The sequence below is a fragment of the Eublepharis macularius genome, chromosome 8 (assembly GCF_028583425.1).
Source record: "Eublepharis macularius isolate TG4126 chromosome 8, MPM_Emac_v1.0, whole genome shotgun sequence".
In the NCBI taxonomy this organism is placed as follows: domain Eukaryota; kingdom Metazoa; phylum Chordata; class Lepidosauria; order Squamata; family Eublepharidae; genus Eublepharis; species Eublepharis macularius.
In genome coordinates, this window is record NC_072797.1 from 67601306 (window position 1) to 67626253 (window position 24948).

General features: G+C 41.3%; 1 protein-coding gene across 1 annotated transcript in view; it reads right to left on the reverse strand.

Moving 5' to 3' along the window:
• Nucleotides 1–24948, reverse strand: part of TMEM232 (transmembrane protein 232) — a 263702-nt gene that overhangs the window by 192031 nt on the left and 46723 nt on the right. Inside the window, exons 5-6 of the mRNA XM_054986937.1 lie at nucleotides 23485–23642; nucleotides 2001–2100 (exon numbers count right to left, since the gene is read on the reverse strand). Of these exons, the coding sequence (XP_054842912.1) occupies nucleotides 2001–2100; nucleotides 23485–23642 (258 nt within the window). The remainder of the gene's footprint in view (nucleotides 1–2000; nucleotides 2101–23484; nucleotides 23643–24948) is intronic.

Below are 24948 nucleotides of genomic sequence, written 5' to 3' on the forward strand. Positions count from 1 at the left end.
GTCAGAGTGTCAGTTTGCTAGTCAGGTCTCAAGCCAAAGCTATGCCATGTTCTCATGTTATAATCTGTAGTTGTTTAGTTCTCTCCCTCCAAGCCCAGGTGCTGCCCAAGCTGCATATATCCATGGGAGCGAAGAATTCTTATCAACCCGTTCCGGCCAACCTTGACATTCTCGCCTTCCCAGGCCTTCTAGACAGGACTAAGGGGGGAGGCTGGGAATGGGTGTTTGAAGTGTTGTTACTTTCATTTTGTGTGTCATTCTCAACAAAGCTTTCGTTCAGCCAAGGCTTTCCTAGTTCTTGGAATATGGACTCTTGTATCCTGAGCATTGTCTTTCAATAAACCTTTTGGAATCAAGAAACTTTGTGCTTCTTGCAGAAGGGGGGAGACGAACTCTAGATAACTGTGATTCCATAGTCTGGCAAAAGGGCCCTCATTACGAAACTGGTACGACTCCATCTGGAACCATTTTATATTGGGAAAAGTGGACTGCTTTATAGGCATTCAGAATTTGGAAGCTTATCAAAAAAAAATTCAAGCAATTTGGTTTCCTGTTGTGCAGTTTTTGCAGGAAAAAGAAATTGTTTCTTCTAACATTCACTGTCAAGACCTATTGAATTTCTAGAATTATGGAACGCTTTAGAGACTGTTAAGTTTTGGGTTTCTTATGGTTGTTTTAATTGAATGTGTACAAAGGAGAAATTTGTATATACACTGGTGTTGGTTTGGTATTGTTATATTTGCTTTTGAAAATTTAATTTAAAAAAAAGCTGGATCATGTTCCTTTTGAGAATTATCAGAAGGTGAATGCAAAATTACTAATCCTCCCGTCTATCGCCAATAATGGAATGGGATTGGCTAGAACCATATTCCCCTTGCTTTAATAGAATTCAAGAAAACTCAGGCTACTCTGAAGTTTGATGTGCAACTGTAAGCAAGTTAAACTCTTTTTACAGGGAATATGAACTCAATTAACATTTTTCACTGACTAGCTGTAAGCTTTAGAAGAGGCATCCTGGCTTTCCACCATGAGCCCTTGGCTAGTTTTGAACTATGGGTAATGTTGACTTGGCTAGCTTTTGCAACCTAATTCCAGGAAGTTATGCAGCCTGCTCTTAATTTGCAACACTATTTTTAAAAAGCGTTTAAAAATACTAGCTCTGGAACATTTTTTTTATTTTCACACTTATAATAATTATATTCCTCCCTAATCCTAAAATAAATGCTGCCTTAAATATAATAATGTTTCTGGACTGGCTTTAAATCCAATATTAATAGCTTATTTCACAGGGAAGACTTACTGTGGCATCTGAAAATTGTCAAAAGCTATAGAACTTCTTTAAGGAAATAGACACTACAGAGTATTAATTAATTCCTTCACCCACAACCATTTCATTCTGCTACCCCCACTATCGACAGCACATGAATTGTGCCCCTTTATCATTAGACATTTTTAACTGAGTTGACATAATCTTGATAATAGGTTCCTGACGTAAAGAGACCAAGAGGTCCAGAATACAGAATCAAATAGTAATTGTTTATTTTGTAGTGACAAAACTTACTGTGCCTATCTTATCTATCCACAAGCCTAGCATTCTGCACAAGCCACTGAAGTGATATGTTATAGATTTTTTCTGGAGTAAATCTGATGGGAAAAGCAAAGGTAGAAGTGGCACAGATATCCTCAAGTGTGGTAAGTAATCCTGGGTTTAAGTAAATCATGGCTTGAGTAAATAAACAATTCAGTGAATGACAGTTGCTGAGTTCACAGCCATTTCTCCTTTTGAAGTTTACAGTATATTTACCAGCTGAAATGCTAGAGTAAGCAGAGAAGTTACAGTGTTTTTGATAGTATTGCTGGAATGAGGCAGAGTAAAGGGGGTGGTTAAAGTATTTTAGATTCCAACATTGTGCTAGTGTTATGCATGTCAGAAAGAGATAGACAAGAGATTTTATATTTACATTCTGATTTAGGATGGGGGAATAGAAATATTTATCTACCTTTTAAGCTCATATTAAGTCTAGATTTCTGTTCTCCACAAAACTCCAAGTAACCCGAAAGATGTAAAATCAGAAGCCTTAAAAAAACCAAAAAACCAACCTGTCAAAAGAAATACAAAAGTGTTCATTGGTATCATATCTTTATAATTCAACTGTGACACACTTCTAAACATTTTACAAAACTCTTTTGGCTTGTAGTATCAATTAAAGAAATTTTGCTTATATCCAGAACCTTCTTAATAGCCCCACCCAAACCCACAACTCAGAAATCCAACTCCCTCAGTATCTCATTACCCTCAATATCTTATGTAAGCACACTGGTAGGGTTTGACCAATCTTTAGGAATCACTGCTTTGTATAAATACCACTTCTACAAATTTAAATTTTTGATCATCCAAACTTGATATGTCTGCTAGTCCACTCAGATTCATAACACATTAGGTTGGAGTATTTGTGATTTAAGTCTACAGTTAAATGGCCTTAGGTTTATTTATTTATTTATTTATAGTTCATCTTTCTTACTGTGATCCAAGGTGGATTACAACAGTGCAAGTGAAAATACAGTATAATTGACAGCTAGGACATTCACTGAGCAAAGTTTAATAGGGAAGAACAGTTACGAGACATTCAGGGAAACAGATACAATAGGGAATGGTAGCAGAAAAAAATTTAAACAAGCATAAAGCCGAGCTCGGAGATTAAATCTACCTGAAACAATGCATAACTATCATGGCATATTTAGCAGTGTAGAAATTTGGTAGTAGATAAATATCTACATCAGCAGACAGTATGCAATAAAGAAGCTTCAGTCCTCATCCCAACCAAGGCATCCCTCTGAGCTATTTCTTATAACACAGTCTTGTAATCTGGATAGAAAGCTCTCCTGAATAATTCAGTTTTGCATAATTTGCAGAAAGCCAGGAGAATAGGGGTTTTCCTGACTACCTCAGGCAGGCCATTTCATAAGGTGGGGGCTACCACAGAGAAAGTACATATGCGGGCAGATGTTGATTTTGCCCAACTGTAGGATGGTATCTCAGAAGACCCAGTTCAGATGAGCAAAGCTGCTATGATGAAACATAGGAAGAGAGGCAGTCACACAGATATGAGGGGCCAAGGCCATGAAGGGCTTTGAATGTGATAGTCATGATGACCTTGAATTGTGCCCAGTAACTGATGGGAAACCAATGGAGTGACTTCAGAATGGGAGTGAACTGCATGCTTTGAATAGCTCCTGACAGTAAACAAGCTGCAGTGTTCTGCTCCAACTGAAGTCTTCAACTTAACTTTGAGTGGAGACCAATGTAAAGTGCATTACAGTAGTAGAATCTCAATGTTACTGTGCCATGGATCCAGGTGGCCAGATCAGCCATGTCAAGGTAAGGGGCCATCTTTCAGGCTAGTCTGAGTTGTGAGAAGGCCTTGTTTGCAGCTGCATTTCCTTGCTTCTCTAGCAGGAGTGCTGGTCTAGTAGAACACCTAGGCTCTTAACTGAGGCAGCCAGGGTCAATTGAACCCATCAACGGTCAGAATCACAATGTCTTTCAAGATCTCTGCTTTTCCAACCAGCATCACCTCCATCTTAACTGGGTTCAGTTTCAATTTGTTTCCTCTCAGCCAATTAACAACGTCTGTCAAGCAGCAACTCCAGAGGATTTGGTTAATGAGATATAGAGCTGGGTATCATCTGCATATTGGTGGCATCCAGTTCCAAAACTATGAATGAGTTCTCCTAAAAGCTTTACCAAAAGGTTGAATATCATGGAGGATAATATTGTGCTTTGTGGAACCCTACAAGATAATTCCCACTCTGAGGATAGCTGGTCTCCAATAGGAATCCTTTGAGTTCGTCCCATGAGAAACTGTTTAAACAAGTCCAAGGCAAATCCCCTGATACCTACTTCTTCCTCCAAATGCCTCAAGAGGATGGCATGGTCTACAGTGTCAAAGGCTGCAGATAGATCTAGAAGGAGCAATAATGAAGCATGGCCTTGGTCTACGTTTATGTGGCGATCATCAACTAGAACCACTGGGGCCATCTCTTTCCCATAGCCTGGCCTAAAACCAGACTGAAAAGGGTCCAAGGCACCAGAGTTGTCAAAGAAGGCCTGGAGTTGGTTAGCTACTGCTTTCTCAACCACGTTGCCCAGAAAGGGCAAATTACAGAATGGGCGATAATTGGCTACATCATTTTTGTCTAAGGATGGTTTTTCAAGTAGTGGGAGGATGACAGCCTTTTTGAGAGGGCGAGGGAAGATCCCTTGAGTTAGTGACTAATTTATGATGGACATCAAGGACTCCTTTATGTGGTTAGATGGAGGGATCTCTCCTAGAGCTTGGGCCTGCTGATGAGTGACGCTGCATGGTACCTGGCTGATCACATTTTTTGGTACTGGACAGCAATAAAGCATTGTTTATCGTCCTTTACCTATATGGTGTATGAGATTTGTCTGGATTGCACCTGGGGAGGGGGGCGTTGATATGAGCTAGCTGGCAATGACTTTGCTTGCCTGCAGGAAGCTGGTGGAGCATTTCATGTACATCTGATGGAGGACGACTATCTCTCCACCATTCATGCTGAACACATCACCCTCTTCCCCAAGTTTATACAGTTAGCTTGGCGGATCTGCAGCTTCCATGAAGGCTTGGGGTCAAGGACTGTATCAAGAGCTGCTGATTGTGTCAAGAGTTAGAAACCAGCACTGTCAAAATATATTTTTTCTGGACAATTCTGTGGAAGAGTTGGAGGCCTGCTAAGTTAGATGTGAATGAAGTACAGGTAGGCACTGCCTATCTGCCTGAGAAGTGCTCATTAGCTGCACTTTTGACATAGAAAGAATATATTTGTTTTTTGTTCATCACTGCTAATCCTGGGGGTAGGTGCCAATACTTAATATTTTAAATTTGAATATTTGAATTCTGTGAATACCCTCCCCCAATGCTCTACCTTGTGCTAAATTAATAGATTTAAAGTTAATACAGTGCCAAGCCTAGACTTTGCTATTTTTCCAGGAATTTGTAAATATAGTACCTGAGGGGTTGTGGTTTTTCCAGAGCCTTTTACCACTTGCTCTACAACTGTTCCTGCTGTTCTATTGTACTGATTTTTACACTATCTTATGTCAATCCATGCTTTTGGTACAGTTTCTAGGTGACTATTTGCCTTTGCATGCTTTTTTATCATTTTGTATTTATTGTTTTTAATTAGTTTTATCATATACCATCTTTCTGGAAACCACTTTCCATATTTTTTTGTAAAGTGTGGAATATAAATAATTAAATAAAGAAAAGTGAAAAAGGGACTCCTTTATGTGGTTTTTGAAAGATTTTAGTAGCCAGGATGGGCAAGGGTCCAGAGTACAAATAGTGGTCTTCACAGATATTAGAATTTTTCAGTATGTGACTCATTGTGACTGGGGTGTGTTCTGCACAGTCACTTTATAGTGTTTCAGAATCAATTTTGCTTCCCATGTTCTCCACAGTTCCACACATGCCAGGTATTCATGGGAAGCAGAAATAGTTTTTGTCTGTTTTTTCCCCGGTTTTTTTTTCCTGCACACATTCCATAAATTTTTTGAAGCAGCTGTCCAGTCACTGCTGACGCATGTTCATACAGAATCAAAAACTCCCATTCTACTTCTCATGCCCGCCTCTTGCTTTCCCCAAGGAGCTGATTGGTCTATCCACCAGTAACCACTCCCACCAACCTCAGCTCTCTGAACTCCTTTTCTGCCATTTTTATCAGTAAAGTAAGGTAAGGGTCATAAGGCTGCTTCTCCATTCAATTCCTTCCTCCTGGGTATGCACGTACTCTCTCACTTTTTTTTCAAAGCCAGGGACAAGTCCTAACTTTGTTTATTCTCTGCTGGCTTTACAAGCCAGGAAAGGGTTAAATGGCTGCTTTTTCCTCCCTCCCAGCGTCTTCTCCTTATGCCAAAGAGGAAAAAACCCAAGCATTTTGCACAGCCCTTTGCAAAACAAAGTGGCAGGGAAACTGCCCAGAGGGAATGAAGCAGCAGCATTTTAACCCTTTCCTGGCTTGGCTTTAAAAAGAGAGAGGAACAAGCACGGAAAGTATGTTTTCCCCCAAAACTTGGCTACCAATTGCCTCTTCAGTGGGCACGGGACAGCCCAATCAGCAAATACAGGGAGGGGAGAATGGTTTCCAATATTGCTACGTTACAACACATGCAAAATATCAACAACAACAAAAAAAGATGTCAGCTCCAGCCCCGACAAAATGCAGCTTCAAACAGACATATCTTAACATGTCAGCAGACACCAAATCACCTCGAGGTCATGCAGTGCAGAACGATGGGACCCTAAGCCATTTCAGCACTGATTGGCGTGATTGCTCAGCATTGGCAGCTTAAAGTGTGCTGTGCAAACTTTAAAACTATTCAGAAATGTAATAGATAGTGTGTTAAACATTTTTTCTGGGTTGCCTATATTAAAAGTGGAATCCAGGTCATTGTGTATTCAAGCTATTTTATCAGCAAAGAACTTTGCAAAGGTGTTGCAGCGAATTGTCTGTTCTCAAACCAGTGAAGGTTCAGATTTACGGGTCAAAAGATGTTGAGATTGTCAGGTCTTCACCCGGGCATCACTGCACTTGGAGCCCTACCGACTGTCGAGGGCTTCTGGGAGGCGGCCTCGCCCCACCTCAGCTGTGGCACAGCCGCACTTGGAGCCCTGGCACGCGCTTCTGGCATGCGGCCTTGTACAGCCACATCGGGAGTGCCTCTCCCCTGGGTGCCACTACAACTGGCGAGTGTGTTCTGGGAGGTTCTGGGAGGTTGCCCTTAGGCTTGTTGCCGGCGTCTGGTCAATGGCTGGAGAGGGGGTATACATCACCCTTGCACCCTCTCGTCCATTCCTCTGCCAAGCTTGCCTTTTGTCTCTTCTCCAACTCCCTTCCATACAAAGCATCCTCCTTCTCCTTCTGCTTCTCTCTCCTCATGCTCTCAGCCACTCACTCTCCTTCTCTCTCTATCTGCTCCTCAATTCTCCCCTCATCTTCCTCTTCTCTCATCTTTTTATGGGGGCCTCGGGGAGGAGCACCAGCCCTATCCTCCCAGCCTTGCCCTATCCCTGCAGAAGTCCATTCCCTCAGGCTTGACAGGCAGCTGCCTTGGCTCCCGGGATCCCTCCTGGGGTTGACTGCCCTCTCTCATCCCACCTGGGCTTCTAGCATCCCATTGGAGGGCGGGGCTGGCCAGCTTCCACCTGCCCCAACTGACTCACTATGGCTTGGGCATCTCTTTCCCTCTGACTGATGGGATAGACAGGGCAATGGAGCCACAGCCCACTCCCACAGCGCGGTCCAGCTGCCAGGCGGCCCCATCAGAGGCATTTCTGGCCATGGAATTGCGCTCTTTCGCTGCCCCTCCTACTCCTGTGGTGGTGGTGGCCTTGCTCTGCCCCTCCGCCTGGTGGGTTTCCATGTCACTGGCATGGGAGGCTGAGTAGCTGGTTCCCGGCTGTCTCCCGTCCTCTCGTCCTGGTAAGTCCAGGGGCTGAGCCTCAGACCCAGGACAGAGATATCTTAAACAGATGGGATAGATGTGTATTAGCCAATGGAATCATTGCAGAAAAGTAATGGTTTTTTGCTGCTATAACTGCTGCTTCATAAAGTCTTCCAATGGGCTCTGTAGCATGCTCTATCAGATTCAGCATGAGTTTTCCCCCAGTGTCTTTACAGATGTCTTCCAGTCCTTTTTAGATCACGCAGCTCTGCCACGAAGCATGAGGCTGGTTTCCACTGCAAGGGAGGGAGAGGTCAGCAATTTCACCAATTGTTTCTAGGAGCTTCAGATTCCATGCTTCTACCACAGCTTCAACAGCATCTGGGATTGGAATTCTAAGATTCCCCCCGTGTTTATTGAAATCCAGAAGGATCCATGAGCATTCATGGACAGACCATTTTAGGTGGGGCCCTCATTTTGTGGGATATGAGAGCCATATTTATCCATATTCAGCATGGATGTTCAAGTTACCCCGAACTATCAGTCTAAGTGTCTCCATCACCATGTCCAAGAGCACCTCAGCCAGTTCAGAAAGGGTGATTACTGGGGAGCTACATGGCCAGTAGATTAGTAGAATACTAAAGATCTTTGGACTGTGGACTTTACTCACTGCAGCCTTTCTCTGAGGTGAGTCTACTGGTTATCATTGTCAAAGAAGTGCAAATTTTCACGTATAATGAATAGTTAATCCTTCAGCCTGAGAGGAGAAAGTCAAAAGTCTTATTTGTAAGTTAAGGAGTAAGCAACAGTATTATTGATTGCTATCAAAATATGATTGATAAGACAGGGTAATAAGAAGAAAGCTGCCTAAGTTGTTGATCTGGAGACAGGCAGATGATTCAGTACAGAGAGAAAGACATGTAGGTAGTTTACTGAGGACTCAAGAAAGGAGCTTTTCAGTGAGCAAGTAGGCTACACATGAACAACAACCAGCTCAGACATAGGCAGGGCTCATTTCGAGGGGGAACGCGCAGGAACGCAGTTCCAGCAGTTCCCCAAAGAGGTCACGTCAGGTGGCCCTGCTCACCTGACTCTTGGCCATTTTGAGCCCGTTTCAGCCTGGATTGGGGCCAAAATGGCCCGGATCAGGCCTCTGATGGGTGGTGGATGACTCTCCCACTCAGCAGCGGCCCGATCCTGACCATTTTGGGCCCCTTTTCGGCCATTTTCTGCCCATTTTTGCCATTTCAAGGCCAATTTCAGCCATGAATGGCCAGGATTGGGTCCAAAACAGCCAGGATATGTGTCATCAGGGGGTGTGGCATATGCAAATCAGTTATGCTAATGACACACTTCCTGTGATGTCAAGGGGTGTGGCACATGCTAATGAGTTCCTCCAGCTCTTTTTCTACGAAATGACCCCTGGACATAGGTCTCAGGGGTCAGAATTGGCAACTTAGAGAGCTGTTTGCAGTGATGCAACGATAGTCTCGCAATGACCAGGGCAATTCTTCTTTCTGCATGCAAGTGCCATAGCAATAGAGGGAATAAGATACTTGTGCCTTGTTGCTGAAGTCCCTGCTTTGAGACTTCCAGCATTTCTCAAAAGATTCAGAGGGCTCTAATTCAGAGGAGGGGGAAGCAAGAATTTTTGCATCCCTATATAAAATGGCTCTAAGAAAACCTTATCAGTGGCCAGGAAATTACTGTAACAGCATTGCTTCACACAAAGTAATGAGAGTGCTGAAGTACAGATGACAAATCATCCCAGATATCTCATATGAAATATGGGCTTGTTTTAATAATGCTCATGATGCACCTGGTAATTTCAAATTGATTTTTAAAAATCTTGTGCACGGTGAAACTGTTTTTGTTGTTGTTGTTGTTGTTGTTGTTGTTAATTAACATTCCAGTTGACAGGCGAATTCAATAATGCCTGGAAAAGTTAATAGTCTCTACACAGCCATTATTAAAGAAAATAAAGCACTAAACAAGACAACAGAAGTGTTGGGAGTGTATTAGAACTTAAAATGTCAAAATAATTGGGCTCCCTGGAATAGGTGGAGCAGCACTGTTTTTCTTGGAAATTAGTTTGAGCACTACAAGAGAGTCCATAAAAATATTTTAAAAACACATAAAGACAATTAAATGTCTCCATTTAAAGAATCCAAACAAAAATATGAAAAATGTCTTTACAAAACAGACAAAGCATTAACTGTATTCATGATGAAGCATGTTTGATAAACTGCTTTTGGAAAGCAAGGTAGATACAATTTATAATGACAAAGAGAGAATCCCAAGACTGAAACAGATATTTAGACTTCCACAGAACACCTAATCCAAACTGGGCTGAACTGGAAATTGCTGCCTCTCCTGTTTAGCATGAAACACTCACAAATCTTCAAAAAAGTAAAGTGCATAAGAAATTGTATCTTATGGATTCTATAAGTTTCACTTCAGCTCTTCATTGCATTACAAATATCCGAAGACACTACAGGATTTTCCAGTTAACTGCATTACAGTGAAGACTTACAGGATGGTATACAGCTACTTAAATGTGGATGGATCAGTGTAGGATCCAAAAGAGCTCTGTTCCCTCCTTGCCTGAGCTGTTGCACCCACACAAGATAGAAAGCTGACTGTTAATGGAAAATTGCATTCACTTGCCAAACAGTTTCTTTCTCAGTAGTTCCAGGGTGATGCAGTCTAGACTGTTAGGAAAAGCACCTCCTCCTGGCCACAGGCAGGGTTGCAAGCATTTTTCTGACTGAAACAAAAGGGGCTTCTTCTCAGCTTCACAGCAGGACATGACAAAGTCCCTAACAAAGCAACTTAGCATAACAACACAACAATCCCAGTATTGCACATTCACCCTGGAATTCATCTGGTGTTAAGTCTTGGGTCAGGGTTGCCACTGCAGCCGAGAGGTTCCTGGGGGCTAGCAAGGTCAGCATCCAAAGCAAGCTCGAGAGGGGCCTCTCATCCATCCTACTCTTTCTAACAAATGGCCGTAACATGGATGTGCCCAATACACTTCTTTTATTGAATAGGCAGGGCCAGTTCCCTCATTTAATTTTGCTGCTGCATTCCCAGCCATCTCCAGCAGCTCTGCCAAGTGGTTTCTAAACCACACCCTAGCCAGGGGGCAGGCCCCCGGCTGCTTCCACCTCCTTCTTGATGCCTGCACCCTAGAAGCATTACCAGTCATCACTAAACCTGCAAATGCTAGCCACCTAGTCTTGAGGTCAGTGTGCCTGGGAACACCTGGCCAATGGGTCATTTCCAGGCTGTTCCTACTTCCCAGCATCCCTCAAAGTGAGCCCAGGTGGGTAAGCCCCCCACTTGAGTTTAGGCTCGCATTGTTGCAGAGCTGCCCCTGACCCCAGACAAACTTATCTGGAACTGACCTTGATCACACCTGGGTTATATATAAGGAAAAATGCACTTATCATAAAAAGGCATCCCAACAGGCTCAAGATACCTAGAGCTGCAGCAAGCATGTAGGTCCCCTCCAAAAACAGCCACATAGAGAACTTGTTAGAATCATTCAATTACTCCAATGTCTCCAGTAACTAGTAACTAGAAATGGGCATGAACCCAAATACAAACCAAAAAAACCCCACGAACCAGCCCGGTTCGTGGTTCATGAACCAGTGGTTCGTGGAAGCTCGTCTCCACGAACTTCCATGAACTGGTCTACTGGTTCGTTTGGTTAGTATTAAAGGGGCAGTTTAAATGGCCATTTCCCCAGGGAAATGGCCATATAAACTTTTCCTGCTGCTTGCAAGCAGCAGGGCCCTTTAAACTATCAGCTGGCAGGTGGTGAGGGCTCGCCGCTTGCCAGCTGATAGTTTAAAGGGACCTGCCACTTGCAAGCAGCAGGGCCCTTTAAACATTCCAAACCCCAGCCCCCAGCCCCACTCCCACTCTTATCTTGCCCAGCCGCCCTACAGGCCCGTGGCCTCCTCCCCCTCCTCCCTGTGGGCCCACGCGGCAACGGAGGAGGCCAAAAAGGGCCTCCCCGCCCCTCAAATGGCCATCGCCATAGCCATGTGAGTGGCAGGAAGCCCGTTTTTGGCCTCTTCGACTGCCGTGCGGGCCCACAAAATGGTAGAGGAAGCCAAAAACGGTCTTCCTGCCCCTCAAATGGCCACCACCACAGCCATTTGAGGAGCAGGAAGGCCATTTTGGACCTCCTCCGCCACTCTGCGGGCCCATGCAGTGGTGGAAGAGGCCAAAAACAGCCTTCCTTCCCCTTGCGGGAGGAGAGGGAAGATGCCACAGGCATGCAGGGCAGCTGGGCAAGGTAAGTGTGGGGCTGGGGCTGGAGGCTGGGCCATTTATTTATTTATTTTTAGAAAATTTTTATTGGTGAGTATACTTTTCAAATTCAATACATACATTCCCTCAATATCTAATTAACCCTATCCCCCACCCTTTTCCTCCCCCCCTCTATCGACTTCCAACAGCTTTCCAACCCTTACCCCCTCTTATTACTTGATAATTCCCTTAGTCTAAGCACATTCTAATTTTTTTTTCAGGTATTCTATCATATATATCAAATATCCTATCAATATAGCATGCTTCTATCAATTATACTATCAAATATTCTATCAGTATAATATACATCTATCAATTATACTATCAATATAGTATAAATCTTATACCCCTCAGTATAGCAGACCAATATAATATAATATAATATAATATAATATAATATAATATAATATAATATAATATAATATAATATAATATAATATAATATAATATAATATATAACAACAATCTTAGTTTAAACATATTCTATTTCTTTAAAACATATATTCTATCAAATATACTATTGTCATTATAATATGTATTAACACCCCTACTGTGCGCCCTGCCACCAATGTGGCACCGCACACAGCACCATACTGCACATTCATTATATAATATACAATCTGATCTACCAACATAATAGTATATATAGTATGCCCCATCAGTATATTTATTTAACTATTCCCTTATTCATATACTCTGAGAAAGGTATTACTTATCGTAACCTCCCTATCTTATTCTTTAAAAAATCAGTTCTAAATTTCACCCCTCTTCTGCTATGTTATAATCCAAGCTTAGATTAAAATAGATATAAATTCTTAATGGTAAAGTCACTTCTCTCTTCTGTTTAAAATGTCTTATTTCAAAAGTTCTCAAACTGCCACAGTTCTCCTTTCACATCCCATTTTTTTTCCAAAAATTGTTTCAGTTTCGCCCAATCCGCCAAATACTGTCCCGGATCCAGGTCTTTAAGTTTTCTTGTCATTTTATCCATCTCTGCCATGTACAGCAATTTGTAAATCCAGTCCTCTAAAGTAGGTACTTCTTGCACTTTCCATTTCTGCGCATACAGTAATCTTGCTGCAGCTGTCATATAAAATAACAATGTTCTATTTTGCACTGGAACATTCTCCATTCCCAAGTTTAGTAGCAGCAGTTCTGGATTCTTATTTATTTGGGTTTGTAACACCTCATTAATTACTTCTATTATATCTCCTCAGTACTGCTTCGCTACTTCACAAGTCCACCACATATGGTATAATGATCCTTCGTGCTTTTTGCATTTCCAGCACTTATCTGACATTTTAGCTTTCCCCAGCGCAATTTTCTTCGATGTTAGGTACCATCTGTATATCATCTTGTATACATTTTCTTTAATATTCGTACACGTTGTAATCTTAATTGTATTCTTCCACAAGTGCTCCCATGCCTCCATTGCTATTTCTTTATGAAAATTTATTGCCCACTTCACCATCTGTACTTTCACTGTTTCATCCTCAGTGTACCATTTTAGAAGTATCTTATAGATCTTTGAGATTTGTTTCTTGCCTTCTTGTAGCATTACTTCTTCCAATTCTGTATTTTCCATTCTTATTCCTCCCCTTGAACAGTCCGATTTGTAAAGATCCCTTATCTGTCTGTGTTGAAACCAACTATAGCAAGGAGACAATTCTTCTTGTGACTTTATTCTTAATGTTGAATATTGTATTTGTATTATCTCCTTGTAAGTTAAACATTGCTTTTCGTTCTCGACAGTTCTCGGGTCTATTACTTCATACGGGACCACCCAAGAGGGGACTTGATCTTTCAGATACATCTTATATTTCTTCCAGATTGTGAAGAGGCTTCTTCTAATATAATGATGCAGAAACAGAGAGTCCGCTTTTATTATATCGTACCATAGGTATGCATGCCATCCAAATATTTTCTTATAACCTTCCAATGCCAGAAGCTTGCGATTTTTCAACGTTATCCAATCCTTTATCCATGTCAAACAAATTGCTTCATAATGCAGTCTTAAGTTGGGCAGTTCCAAGCCACCTCTTTCTTTCGCATCCTGTAACACTTTCATTTTAACACGTGGTTTCTTGCCTGCCCACACAAAATTCGAAATTTTTCTTTGCCATTTTTCAAATTGTTTAGAGTCTCGAATAATCGGAATCGTTTGTAACAGAAACATCACATGAGGTAGAACATTCATTTTTATTGTCGCGATTCTGCCCAGCCATGATAAATTCAACTTGTTCCACTTTATCAAATCTCTCTCTATTTGTATCCACAACTTCTCATAGTTGTTCTTAAATAAGTCTATATTTTTTGCAGTTAGTTCAATTCCCAAATATTTTACTTTGTTTGTTACCTCGCAGTCCGTTAATTCCATCAGTTCTTGTTGTTTCTGTTTGGTCATATTTTTGCATAGTATCTTCGACTTCTTTTTATTTACAAAAAAACCAGCCAGATCTCCAAATTCCTTTATCTTCTTTATTACCTTTAGCATATTGTCAATTGGATCCTCTACAATCAACATTATGTCATCCGCAAATGCTCTGACCTTGTAGGTAAACTCTCTTATCTTTATACCTCGGATTGTGTCGTCCTCTCGTATCTGAATCATCAATATCTCCAAAATCAATATGAACAGCAATGGAGACAATGGGCAGCCTTGCCTTGTGCCTTTACTTATTTTCAGTTTTTTTGTCAAATCATCATTCACTACAATCGCTGCACTTTGGTCTTTATAAATTCCTTTAACTGCTTGTATGAACTTTTCTCCCATTTGCAGCTTTTCCATGGTGGCGAACATAAAGTCCCAGTTCAAATTGTCAAATGCTTTTTCTGCGTCTACGAAAAAGAAACCAACCTCCTTATCACAATGCTTATCATAGTATTCAATAGCATTTATTACTGTTCTCAGATTGTCTTTGATTTGTCTATTAGGTAAAAATCCCGCTTGTTCGTCTGCAATGAATTTCGACATCCATCCTTTAATTCTTTCCGCCAACACCTTTGCAAATATTTTATAATCATTATTCAACAATGAAATTGGTCTATAATTTTTAACATTAGTCAAATCTTGTCCTTCTTTTGGAATCAATGATATGTTAGCCTCCTTTCAAGAATCAGGAATCCCTTGATCCTGCATAGCACCATTCATCACCTCTTTCAGGAGAGGTGCCAATTCTTGGCCCATTATTTTATAAAATTTTGCCGTTAGTCCATCCGGGCCTGGCGCCTTCCCCAATTTCGTTGATTGAATAGCTTCTTTTATTTCTTCTTCTGTCACTTCCTTATTCAATTTCTCTTTCCATTCTTCAGAGAGTGTCGGAAGTTTCATCTTATCTAAATATTCCGCTATTGAATCTTTGTTCACCTCTTTTTTTGGGTATAATTTTGCATAAAATTTAAAAAAGGCTCTACTAATGGCGACTTGATCACTTAATAGCTTATCATCTTCTCGTATCGTACTGATAATTTTCTTCTCCTTCCTCTTTTTTAGTTGCCATGCCAAATATTTCCCAGGTTTATTTGCACCTTCAAATGACCTCTGATTCATCCTCTTTAAATTCCACTCCAATTCTTTGTTGTTCATTGCCGATAACTGTTCTTGCAATATTTTTATATCCTGATATATTTTCTTTTTGCCTGGTCTCTTTTTGAGCTGAATCTCTTTGGCTTTAATTTTTTCCATAATTTCTTGTCTTTTCTCCTCCTGTCTCTCGCATTCAAGTCCATTAGTATCCCTCTGATCACGGCCTTATATGTGTCCCAAACCTTATTTGTCGATACTTCTTTATTCAAATTGTATTGCAAAAAGAACTTGGTCTCTCTTCGCAGCAACGCAATATTCTCTTCCGTTTGTAACAGGTCTTCATTTATTCTCCATCCTCTTCTTTTAGTATTCTTACCAAATTTCCACACAATTGGATTATGATCTGAGCCTACCTTTGGCATTATTTCCACCTCTTTAGTCCAGAGCAACAGTTCTTTGGAGGCCCAGATCATATCAATTCTTGATAGTGTAGAGTGTCTTGCAGAGTAATATGTATATTGTCTATTCTTGGGATACTGTCTCCTCCATACATCCTCTAAACTTTCCTGTTTCGTGATTGCAAAAAATGACTTTGGTAATAGTCCTCTCTTTTTTGTGTAGTCTTAGATTTCTTGTCTCCCTCCAAGTTTGTAACTCCATTAAAATCACCTGCCAATATTATTTGGTCATAAGACAGTTCATCTAACTGTTTTTGTAAGTCCGTAAAAAAATTTTCTTTTGCACCATTAGGCGCATAAATTCCAATCACCAATGTCTTTTTTGAATTCCAAATTATTTCCACCGCCAAATATCGAGCTTCAACATCACTGAACACCACTTTAGGCTGTAGTTCCTCCTTTATATACAACACAACACCCCTCTTTTTCTGTTTGGAGGCAGCTACAAATTCTTTTCCGAGTTTTGCCATTTTCAAATATTTTACATCTTGCTTTCTAATATGTGTCTCTTGTAGGCATACAATTTTACATTTCTGTTTTACAAGCCAGTGGAAAATAACCTTACGTTTACAAGGTGAGTTTAGTCCATTTACATTCCAAGATATAATTTTACACTCCATGATCAAGGTTTTGTGGGTTTTGGTAAGTTCTTTTCATTTTTACTAATAAAATCCTCCATTTCCTGGCCAGATCTGATGCTCTTTCTTACTCCACCAAACTCAAATGTCAGTCCCTCTGGTATTTCCCATCGGTATTTTACTTCCATTTCTTTTAACATCTGGACTAGCTCTCTGTATTTCTTTCTTTCCAACAACACCAATCTGGGCAGTTCCTTCATAATTCTTACCGCCTTTCCATCAACTTCTAGTGGATCCTGAAACTGTTTGGTCACAATTAGTTCTCTTGTATTTCTTGTCGTAAATTGCACAATCATATCCCTTGGTAACTTCCTCTGAGACGCAAATTTTGAATTAATTCTGTACACCACATCTAGGAGAGCTGCAATTTCCTCTTCCTCCTTCCCCAGGTACTCTGCCAAAATTTCTGTAATCTGCTCTCGGGCGGTCTTTTCCTCTGTTTCCAGGATCGAACGAAATCTTAGCTGTTTTTCCATTTGTTTACTTTCCGCGATGGTCACTCTCGCTTTCAGTCCTCTCATCTCTGTCCTCTGCAGATCCATCGTGTTTTCTACTACCTTCACTCTCTGCTACATATCTGATACGTCTTTTACCAGTTCTGCCATTTCCGATTTAAGTGTCTCTTTAAAGTCTCTAAAGTCTTTTGCCATCTCCTGTATCATACCTTTGAGCTCTTTATTGCCTTCTGTAACTTCAGAAACTTTTTTATCCAGATTCTCCATCGCAGCTTGCCACTCCTTCTTCGACATCGTGGGGCTAGATTTACCATGCTCCCACGAGTCTGCCCTTTTCCTTAAATCCGTGGCGCTGATTTATTACTTCCAATTGCTTTAAAAAGTCCCAATTTACTCAGTTTTTGTTAAAAGTTGTTTTGCTGAGTCCAAAATGTCGGGCGTTTTTTCTCGATGGTTTTAACTTGAAGCAAACGCCCTTACCTTCTTCCAAGATGTCCTACTTCCTGTTTCCTTGAAGCCAAAACTTTGCCCTTCTCCAAAATGGCAAACTTCCACTTCCTGTATTAACACAGAGCGCCTCTTGCCAGTCTCTTTATGGTCCTGACGTACTTCCTGTTTCTTTAATGTTTGCAGCAGTTCTCGCGATATTCAAGCTTTCCCACAGTCCAGTATCTCTTCCCACCTCAGGTATGTAAACAATATCCAATTTTCCGCCTTAACTACTGTTTGAAATGTCACTTTTTAGATTTTCCCTTGCCGGAATCTTCCCCTTCACTTAATCAGTCTGTCGCAGTTTTTAAGTCCAGTTTTAAACTTTATTACTTGCTTAAATCTGTCCCGGTTTGAGAGATAGCAATCTTTACCTTCTTAAACGTCTTTTCTTGGGTTGTAATCATTGCTTCTTTTAATCAAACGAATCCATTTCCCTTGCTGCTTAACGAAGCTTGGGCATGCAGGTCTTATGCCACTGGCAAGCAGCAGGTCCCTTTAAACTATCAGCTGGCAGGCAGCATGGGGATTTCCCCCACCTACCAGCTGATAGTTTAAAGGGACCTGCCCCTTGCAAGGCAGGAAAAGGCCTTTTAAACTGTCAAATGCCCCTTTCCCTGCTGCTGCTAAGAAGCCAGAAAGGGGCATTTAAACCCCACAAACCATGAACTGGTTCTTGAACTTGCCCCAGTTCCTGGTTCGTGAAACCCCACGAACTTCATGGTTTGTTTTTTTTGTGGTTCATGCCCATCTCTACTAGTAACCAGAAGGGAGGGGAAACTGCAGCTCCCTAGAACCACTGAGACAGGAAATGCGTGATAAGTGAATAAAAATTTTCCTTTCTCCAGCAGTTCCTAAGGTGCTACAGTCCAGACATTTGGGATATTGAAAAGCCACCAACATAGGTTTGCCAGGCCAAGCCTGGAAAGCAGTGAAAGGGTTGGAGGGCAGGACACGGGGTGCAACATTGCTGATGCTATGTCACTTCCAGGGAAAACTTACAAGTGACTTAGGGTAGCTTTAGAAGTCACCAAAAACTCTATGTTAAAACCCTGGAAGTGACGTATTGATGACACTGGATTTTTGTAATTTTTTCCTGTAGTAGCAGGCAAAGAGGGTTGCCAGTGGGAGACTTCCCACCATAGCATACAATGATCAGGTTCTAGGAAGGAAACTTGTAGGTTGTGACCCTGAAGAAACATCTAACATGAGTGAGTTGGAAGAAAGAGTCTCTTTGATTAACTGCTTTCACAGCTGAAATGGCCTCTGCCTGCCTTGTAAGAATGCTCTCAACCCGTACTCAAAGCCACCCCACAGGAAAATAAGGAAGCCCCCTAACTGTAAATAAAATGGATTCATAGATCTCCAAACATCAATCCCTAAATGCCCACCAGATACCACTGTAAGAACACTCATGCATGTTTTACAGGATGTTATCAAGGTAGAAAACAAAGCCCTCAAGTTCCCACAGTAGCTTCCTCTCAGACTCCAGACATCTAGTTTCAGAAAATCTAGACAAGAATGATACATGGGATGTTGGGAGAAGAGATCTGGAAGAAATAGAACTGGCCATGGGAGAAGGCAGGATTATTGGAATAGATCCTAAAACTGAGCTCTCCTGGAACAACGAGGGGTAACCAAGGCTATGTTTTGTCTTTCATCTATTACTCTTTGTACCACCTTTGTTGGGAGTTTCAGGTGCAGGGAAGGGTAAGTGCAGCCCCAGGGAAAGTATTGGTTCCCTTTGCTTATGGGTGGTTGAGGTAGGGAGCAAAGGGGTCTATGGTCAGGGCTCAAAGTAACTGCATATCTGTTCATGGACCTCTGGGTATAACTTCCATTCTGCTTGGTCCAGCCTGCATCCATCTGCTTAGGCAACGTACTGTTACATTTGACACTCATGCTATATGGACCAACAGACCACAGATATAGCTCCATCTATTTTAGGATTTCCACTGCTACTGAGTATAGAAATTGCACCCGAGTCCCCCTGCCCCACTATGGTTGATACAAGATTTTGTTAACAAAATCCATCTCTTCAACTGATTTTGGAAGGAAAGTAGACTGGCAAGGAAAGGTGCCTGGCAACCCTAATTACTACCCAGGGGGCCAGATGTCCTCAGCCGGACCCCCAATAGGCAACTGCTGCTGCTGACAAAACCAATCTCTCCTTCATTGGGAGCTTGGCATGGTTATAAATGAGGCTGAGCCCCAAGCCACTTCCTGCTGTGGATGCAGGGCTTAGGAGGGGCATCTAAATCTCCAGGACTTGTGCTGCCAAAGACATGGCTTGAAGCAGCCTCTAGGATTTTTTAAAAAAAATTATTTGTGCGAAAGAAAGAAAGAAAGAAAGAAAGAAAGAAAGAAAGAAAGAAAGAAAGAAAGAAAGAAAGAAAGAAAGAGAAAGAAAGAAAAAGAAAAAAACAATGCAGGCAGATCTATACATAAGCTTCTATAAAAGGTCTCCAAATAGCTAAAAATAAATCCATAAACTATTGTTGTCTATATGCAATACATTCAAATATTGATAAGTTTATAAGGTCCTCCATCCAATGAGTTATGGGAAGTGGGCTTTTGTCTTTCCAATGCTGTAGTATAAGTCATTTAATGACTATAAGGGCACGGAGGGTCCATTTCTGTTGACCGTTGGATAGGTTCCATTAGACAGGCAAATAGTTTAAAAGTGCATAAATATCCTCAAAAATAAATGAGTATTCTAATACAAAATTAATTACTTCCTCCCCAAAGGACCGAATAACTGGGTATGTCGAAAGCATACGCTTAAGTGATGTATCTTATACCACCACCAACTGGACACTGTACTTAATCTTTTACTAAAAAGGCACTGTGGTGTCCGATATACCCGTTTAATTTTTTTTTTAATATGCTGCAGTTTAAGATCCATAGAAGCCGCTTCCAGTATTGACCAGAAACACTTTAGCCACCTCCTATTGGGAAACGGCATGCTTCATCTCTTGGTCCCCCCTCCACCCCCGATCAATGGCAGAAGAATGCACAGGGAGAGCAGAAAACCTCTGGAGAAGACAGGCTGTCTTCAAGCGGCAGGGTCCAGCAGAAGACCCAACTCAAGTGGGTCTTGTCACTCGGTCAGCCACCGCTCAAACTGGGCCAGATCCATGTCACTGGGGGAGGAATAAGTTGAGGGACTGGAGTCTGAGTGGCTTCTGGTGCCGGTAGTTGCAGCTCTGTGGGAGAGGATAGAAGTTTGGCTGGAGCTAGGTGGGACAGTCTGGCTGTCCACCTGGCTGGGGTCGGTATGCGCAGTTGAGGTTGTGCCACAGTCCCCATATGGGCCACCAATTTGTCAGGCTCCCTTTTGAGGTCGTCAGAGCCTGGGGGGCATTGGAAGACACATACAAGCCTTTTGTTCCTGCTAATGACATAATAGAACACTGCAATATACATGTGCCCATATAAGAACACTGAGTTTGAAGAAGGGTCCTACTGTGCTCTACACCTTCTTACATATGAAAGTGGCTGCGCTCACAAAGAGAAGGATCAAGCCCACAAAGCATGTAAAATGCTCATTGGCTAGAAGTATATTAGAATTTTAAACGAAAATATTCCTGGGATTGTTGATGAACAGATTCCACCATCGCAATATTCTCCCAAAGTCTGGACAGGGAAATCACTGCAGTCAAGATCAGAACGTGTTGTCTGAAAGGACCCTATGACCCATACAAAAGATGTACATTGCTGACATTCAAGATGAAACCGTTAAACATTGATGTGCTACTCTTTTCTTCAATTATCCTGCAGGTTTTATTCAGCTTTCAGAAGTAAATGGTCTCATTTGGAAACTCTCATTTACATGGTTTCAACTGCATCCTCCCTCGAATGCATAAATCTCTTGCTGCTACTTTAAGAGTGTATGACCTAACATAATACCTCTTTGTTAATGATAATCCATACGGGAGAATAAAGAGGTCATATCATTTAAACAGTGAAAAGCATATTATGCAAGATGATCACGGAAATTATTTAAAAATTCAACCTCGTTATATGCAATGGGAACAAAAAATTGCTTTTCATATGTGCTTTAGAGCATCTCATTAAAGTATCACTTGAAGGAGAAAGCTGTATTTCACAAAATATATATTTATGAACTACTTGGTTCAAATATGAATTCAAAAAGATAAAGATTCAGGACAAGTTATATACAGATGATGGCATAGAAACACTACTTTTGTGTGTGTGTTATGTGTCATCACCTCCAACCTATGGCGACCCTATGAATGAAAGACCTCCAAAACATCCTATCATTAACAGACATGCTCAGACCTTGCAAACCGGAGGACATCACTTCTTTTATTGAGTCAAGTCATCTCATTTTAGGTCTCTCTCTTTTCCTACTGCCTTCTACTTTTCCTACCATTGTTGACTTTTCCAGAGACTCTTTGTCTTCTCATAATGTGACCAAAGTATGGTAGCCTCAGTTTTGTTATTTTAGTTTCTAGGGAAAATTCAGGCTTGATTTGATTTAGTACCCATTTGTTTGTCTTTTTGGCCATCCATGGTATCCGCAAAACTCTCCTCCAGCACCACATTTCAAATGAATCAATTTTCTTTCTGTCAGCTTTCTTAACTGTCCAACTTTCACATCCATACATCATAATGGGGAATACCATTGTTTGGATTATCTTGATCTTGGTCCCCAAAGAGAAATCTTTATCTTTAAGGATCTTATCTAGCTCCCTCACAGCTGCTCTTCCAAGTCTCAGTCTCCTTCTGATTTCCTCATTGCAGTCTCCCTGTTGGTTGATGGTTGAGCCAAGGAACAGAAAATATTGGACAATTTCAATTTCTTCATTGTCAACTTTAAAATTGTATAACTCCTCAGTAGTCATTATTTTTGTCTTCTTGATGTTCAGCTGTAATCCTGCTTTAACGCTTTCTCCTTTAACCTTCATCACTAGTTGTTTCAAATCTTCACTATTTTCTGCCAGTAACATGATGTCATCTGCATATCTCAAATTGTTAATGTTCCTTCTGCCATGTATTGTCAAAGGCTTTCACGGCCGGAGAACGATGGTTGTTGTGGGTTTTCCGGGCTGTATTGCCGTGGTCTTGGCATTGTAGTTCCTGACGTTTCGCCAGCATCTGTGGCTGGCATCTTCAGAGGTGTAGCACCAAAAGACACAGATCTCTCAGTGTCACAGTCACTGTGTCACTGTGACACTGAGAGATCTCTGTCTTTTGGTGCTACACCTCTGAAGATGTCAGCCACAGCTGCTGGCGAAACGTCAGGAACTACAATGCCAAGAACACGGCAATACAGCCCGGAAAACCCACAACAACCTTCCTTCTGCCAATTTTTACTCCAGCTTCTTCTAGATCCAGTTCAGCTTTCCTTATGATATGCTCTGCATAGAGGTTGAACAGGTAGGGAGATAATATGCATCCTTGTCTGACACCTTTGCCAATTGTAAACCATTCTGTTTCCCCATACAGTAGCCTCTTGTCCAGAGTACAGGTTGCGCTTCAAAGCAATCAAATGTTGTGGCAGCTCCATTTCTTTTAACACTATCCATAGCTTTTCATGATCCAGACAATGAAAAGCTTTTGAAGCACTACTTTTACTTGAACATACTGGTGCAAATAGTTTTCTGCAGTTTAAAAGTTAGACCTAGAAACTATACCTTCACTAGATTTCCACTATCAATGATTATGAGGCAGCATTCAGAGAAAGCATCTATACACAGACAGATTTTTTAAAAATAAGTAATTGTACACTTCATATTGACAGAGGCTCAGCCCGCATTTACTTCTGGGTCTAAAGCTGAGTAGAGCTCAGCTGAGTCTTGCTGGTTTGACAGGGTCTATCCCAGATACTACCAGATATGATTTTCTGAGCCGATAGTGCCAGAAGCAAAATCCCTCCAGCTGTAAGATGACAATACAGGGATTGTATGTAATGGCAATCATGCATGAATATGTGCCATCAAGTCACAACCAAATTTCTTGTAACCCCAGCAAGAGGCTTTCAAGGCAAGTGAGAAGCAGAGGCGGTTTGCAATGTCAGTAATACCACTAAAGAAAAATTTCCCATAAGGAAGCCATATGCTTAGTAATGTATCAGGACATTGCCAAATACTATCAAAGTATAACATACCTTGGACAACTTGATTTCACAGGAAAACAGATATGGCTTCTGAACTGCATCATAACAGATCCTATACAAAATGGATTCCGCAACAAAAAATAAAGCTGGGATGTGGTCTGGGGAAACAGGTGCATGGTCCAAGGAAATTAAAAGTATGTCCAAAGCTTCTGAAGTAAAAAAAAACACAGAAAACCAATTCAATAAAGAGTTCCATCTAGCTAGCCTCATTATTTCATGCAGTACTCTTGTCACACCTGCAACACAATGCTTGCCAAGTTATATGAACAAATAAAATAAATGTTACATCCATTTTCCTGCAGACTGTTTGCCTTCTCTGATTATCGCTTTGATGAAAAAGTAATTAAGACTCATCTACTTCATAATTTTGTTCAACAGTTGCTGAAATGTTTAGGCTCAACTATGAATTAAATCCTATTGCAAATAAAGCCATCTGAATTAATAAAATTAAACAGGCAACCAAGAATGTGCAACTTACACTGATTATTGAAGTAATCTGTAATGTTTGGTCTTCTGCCAGTTTTTGCTTAGTACATTGATGGCTTTGTTTTATCTTGCTAGTTAAAAAACAAGGAGGAGTATGTAAGGGAGTTTTAATAAGTCTGCTTTCAATTCACTGTAATCTCAACTCCTTTTTAAATTTATGTTCTGCAATCTCAGTACAACTTGCAAGAGACAGGATGCAGGTAAACCAAATGCTTAATCCAAACAACTTTGCAATAATGATGATCTATGGTTTGTGTAAATGTACATATTACCATTCATGGCTTCCTTATCCCAGGGTCACTAAAGTGAATAGCCTTAGACTGCTTCTAAAGTACTGTTGTACTTGCAACTGCAAGCTGCAAGGATGGTCAAAGGTGCTTTTTCACCACCTCTCTTAACTGTGCAATTTGGTTTTATTTTAGCACTATGTGACTGGTCCCAGTTCTTCCTCTCCCAAGACCCAACCAATGAGAGGGGGCTGAATACTGGGCCAGTGACAGGAAAAAGAAGGAGAAGAGAAAAAAAAAGGCTTTTGGAGCTGCTAAGAGAAGGAAGCAGAGATATTTGCTGGCTGTTTACAAACTTGTTCTATTACATTGAAACATTCCGTTTAACACCAGTATATTTATATGCTTAAAAACATTCACTCCTCTGGTTGTTGGGGGTTTTCCGGGCTGTATTGCCGTGGTCTTGGCATTGTAGTTCCTGACGTTTCGCCAGCAGCTGTGGCTGGCATCTTCAGAGGTGTAGCACCAAAAGACAGAGATCTCTCAGTGTCACAGTGTGGAAAAGATGTAGGTCATTTGTATCTACTCAGGAGGGGTGGGGTTGAGCTGAGTCATTCTGTAAGAGTTTCCCAGGGTGTGGAATGCTAATGGCGGGAGGCTTCACTGTAACCTGAGGAGGTTCTTTTGCATATGGATTGGTGCTTGATGTGCTAATCTTCCGGCCGTGAAAGCCTTCGACAAT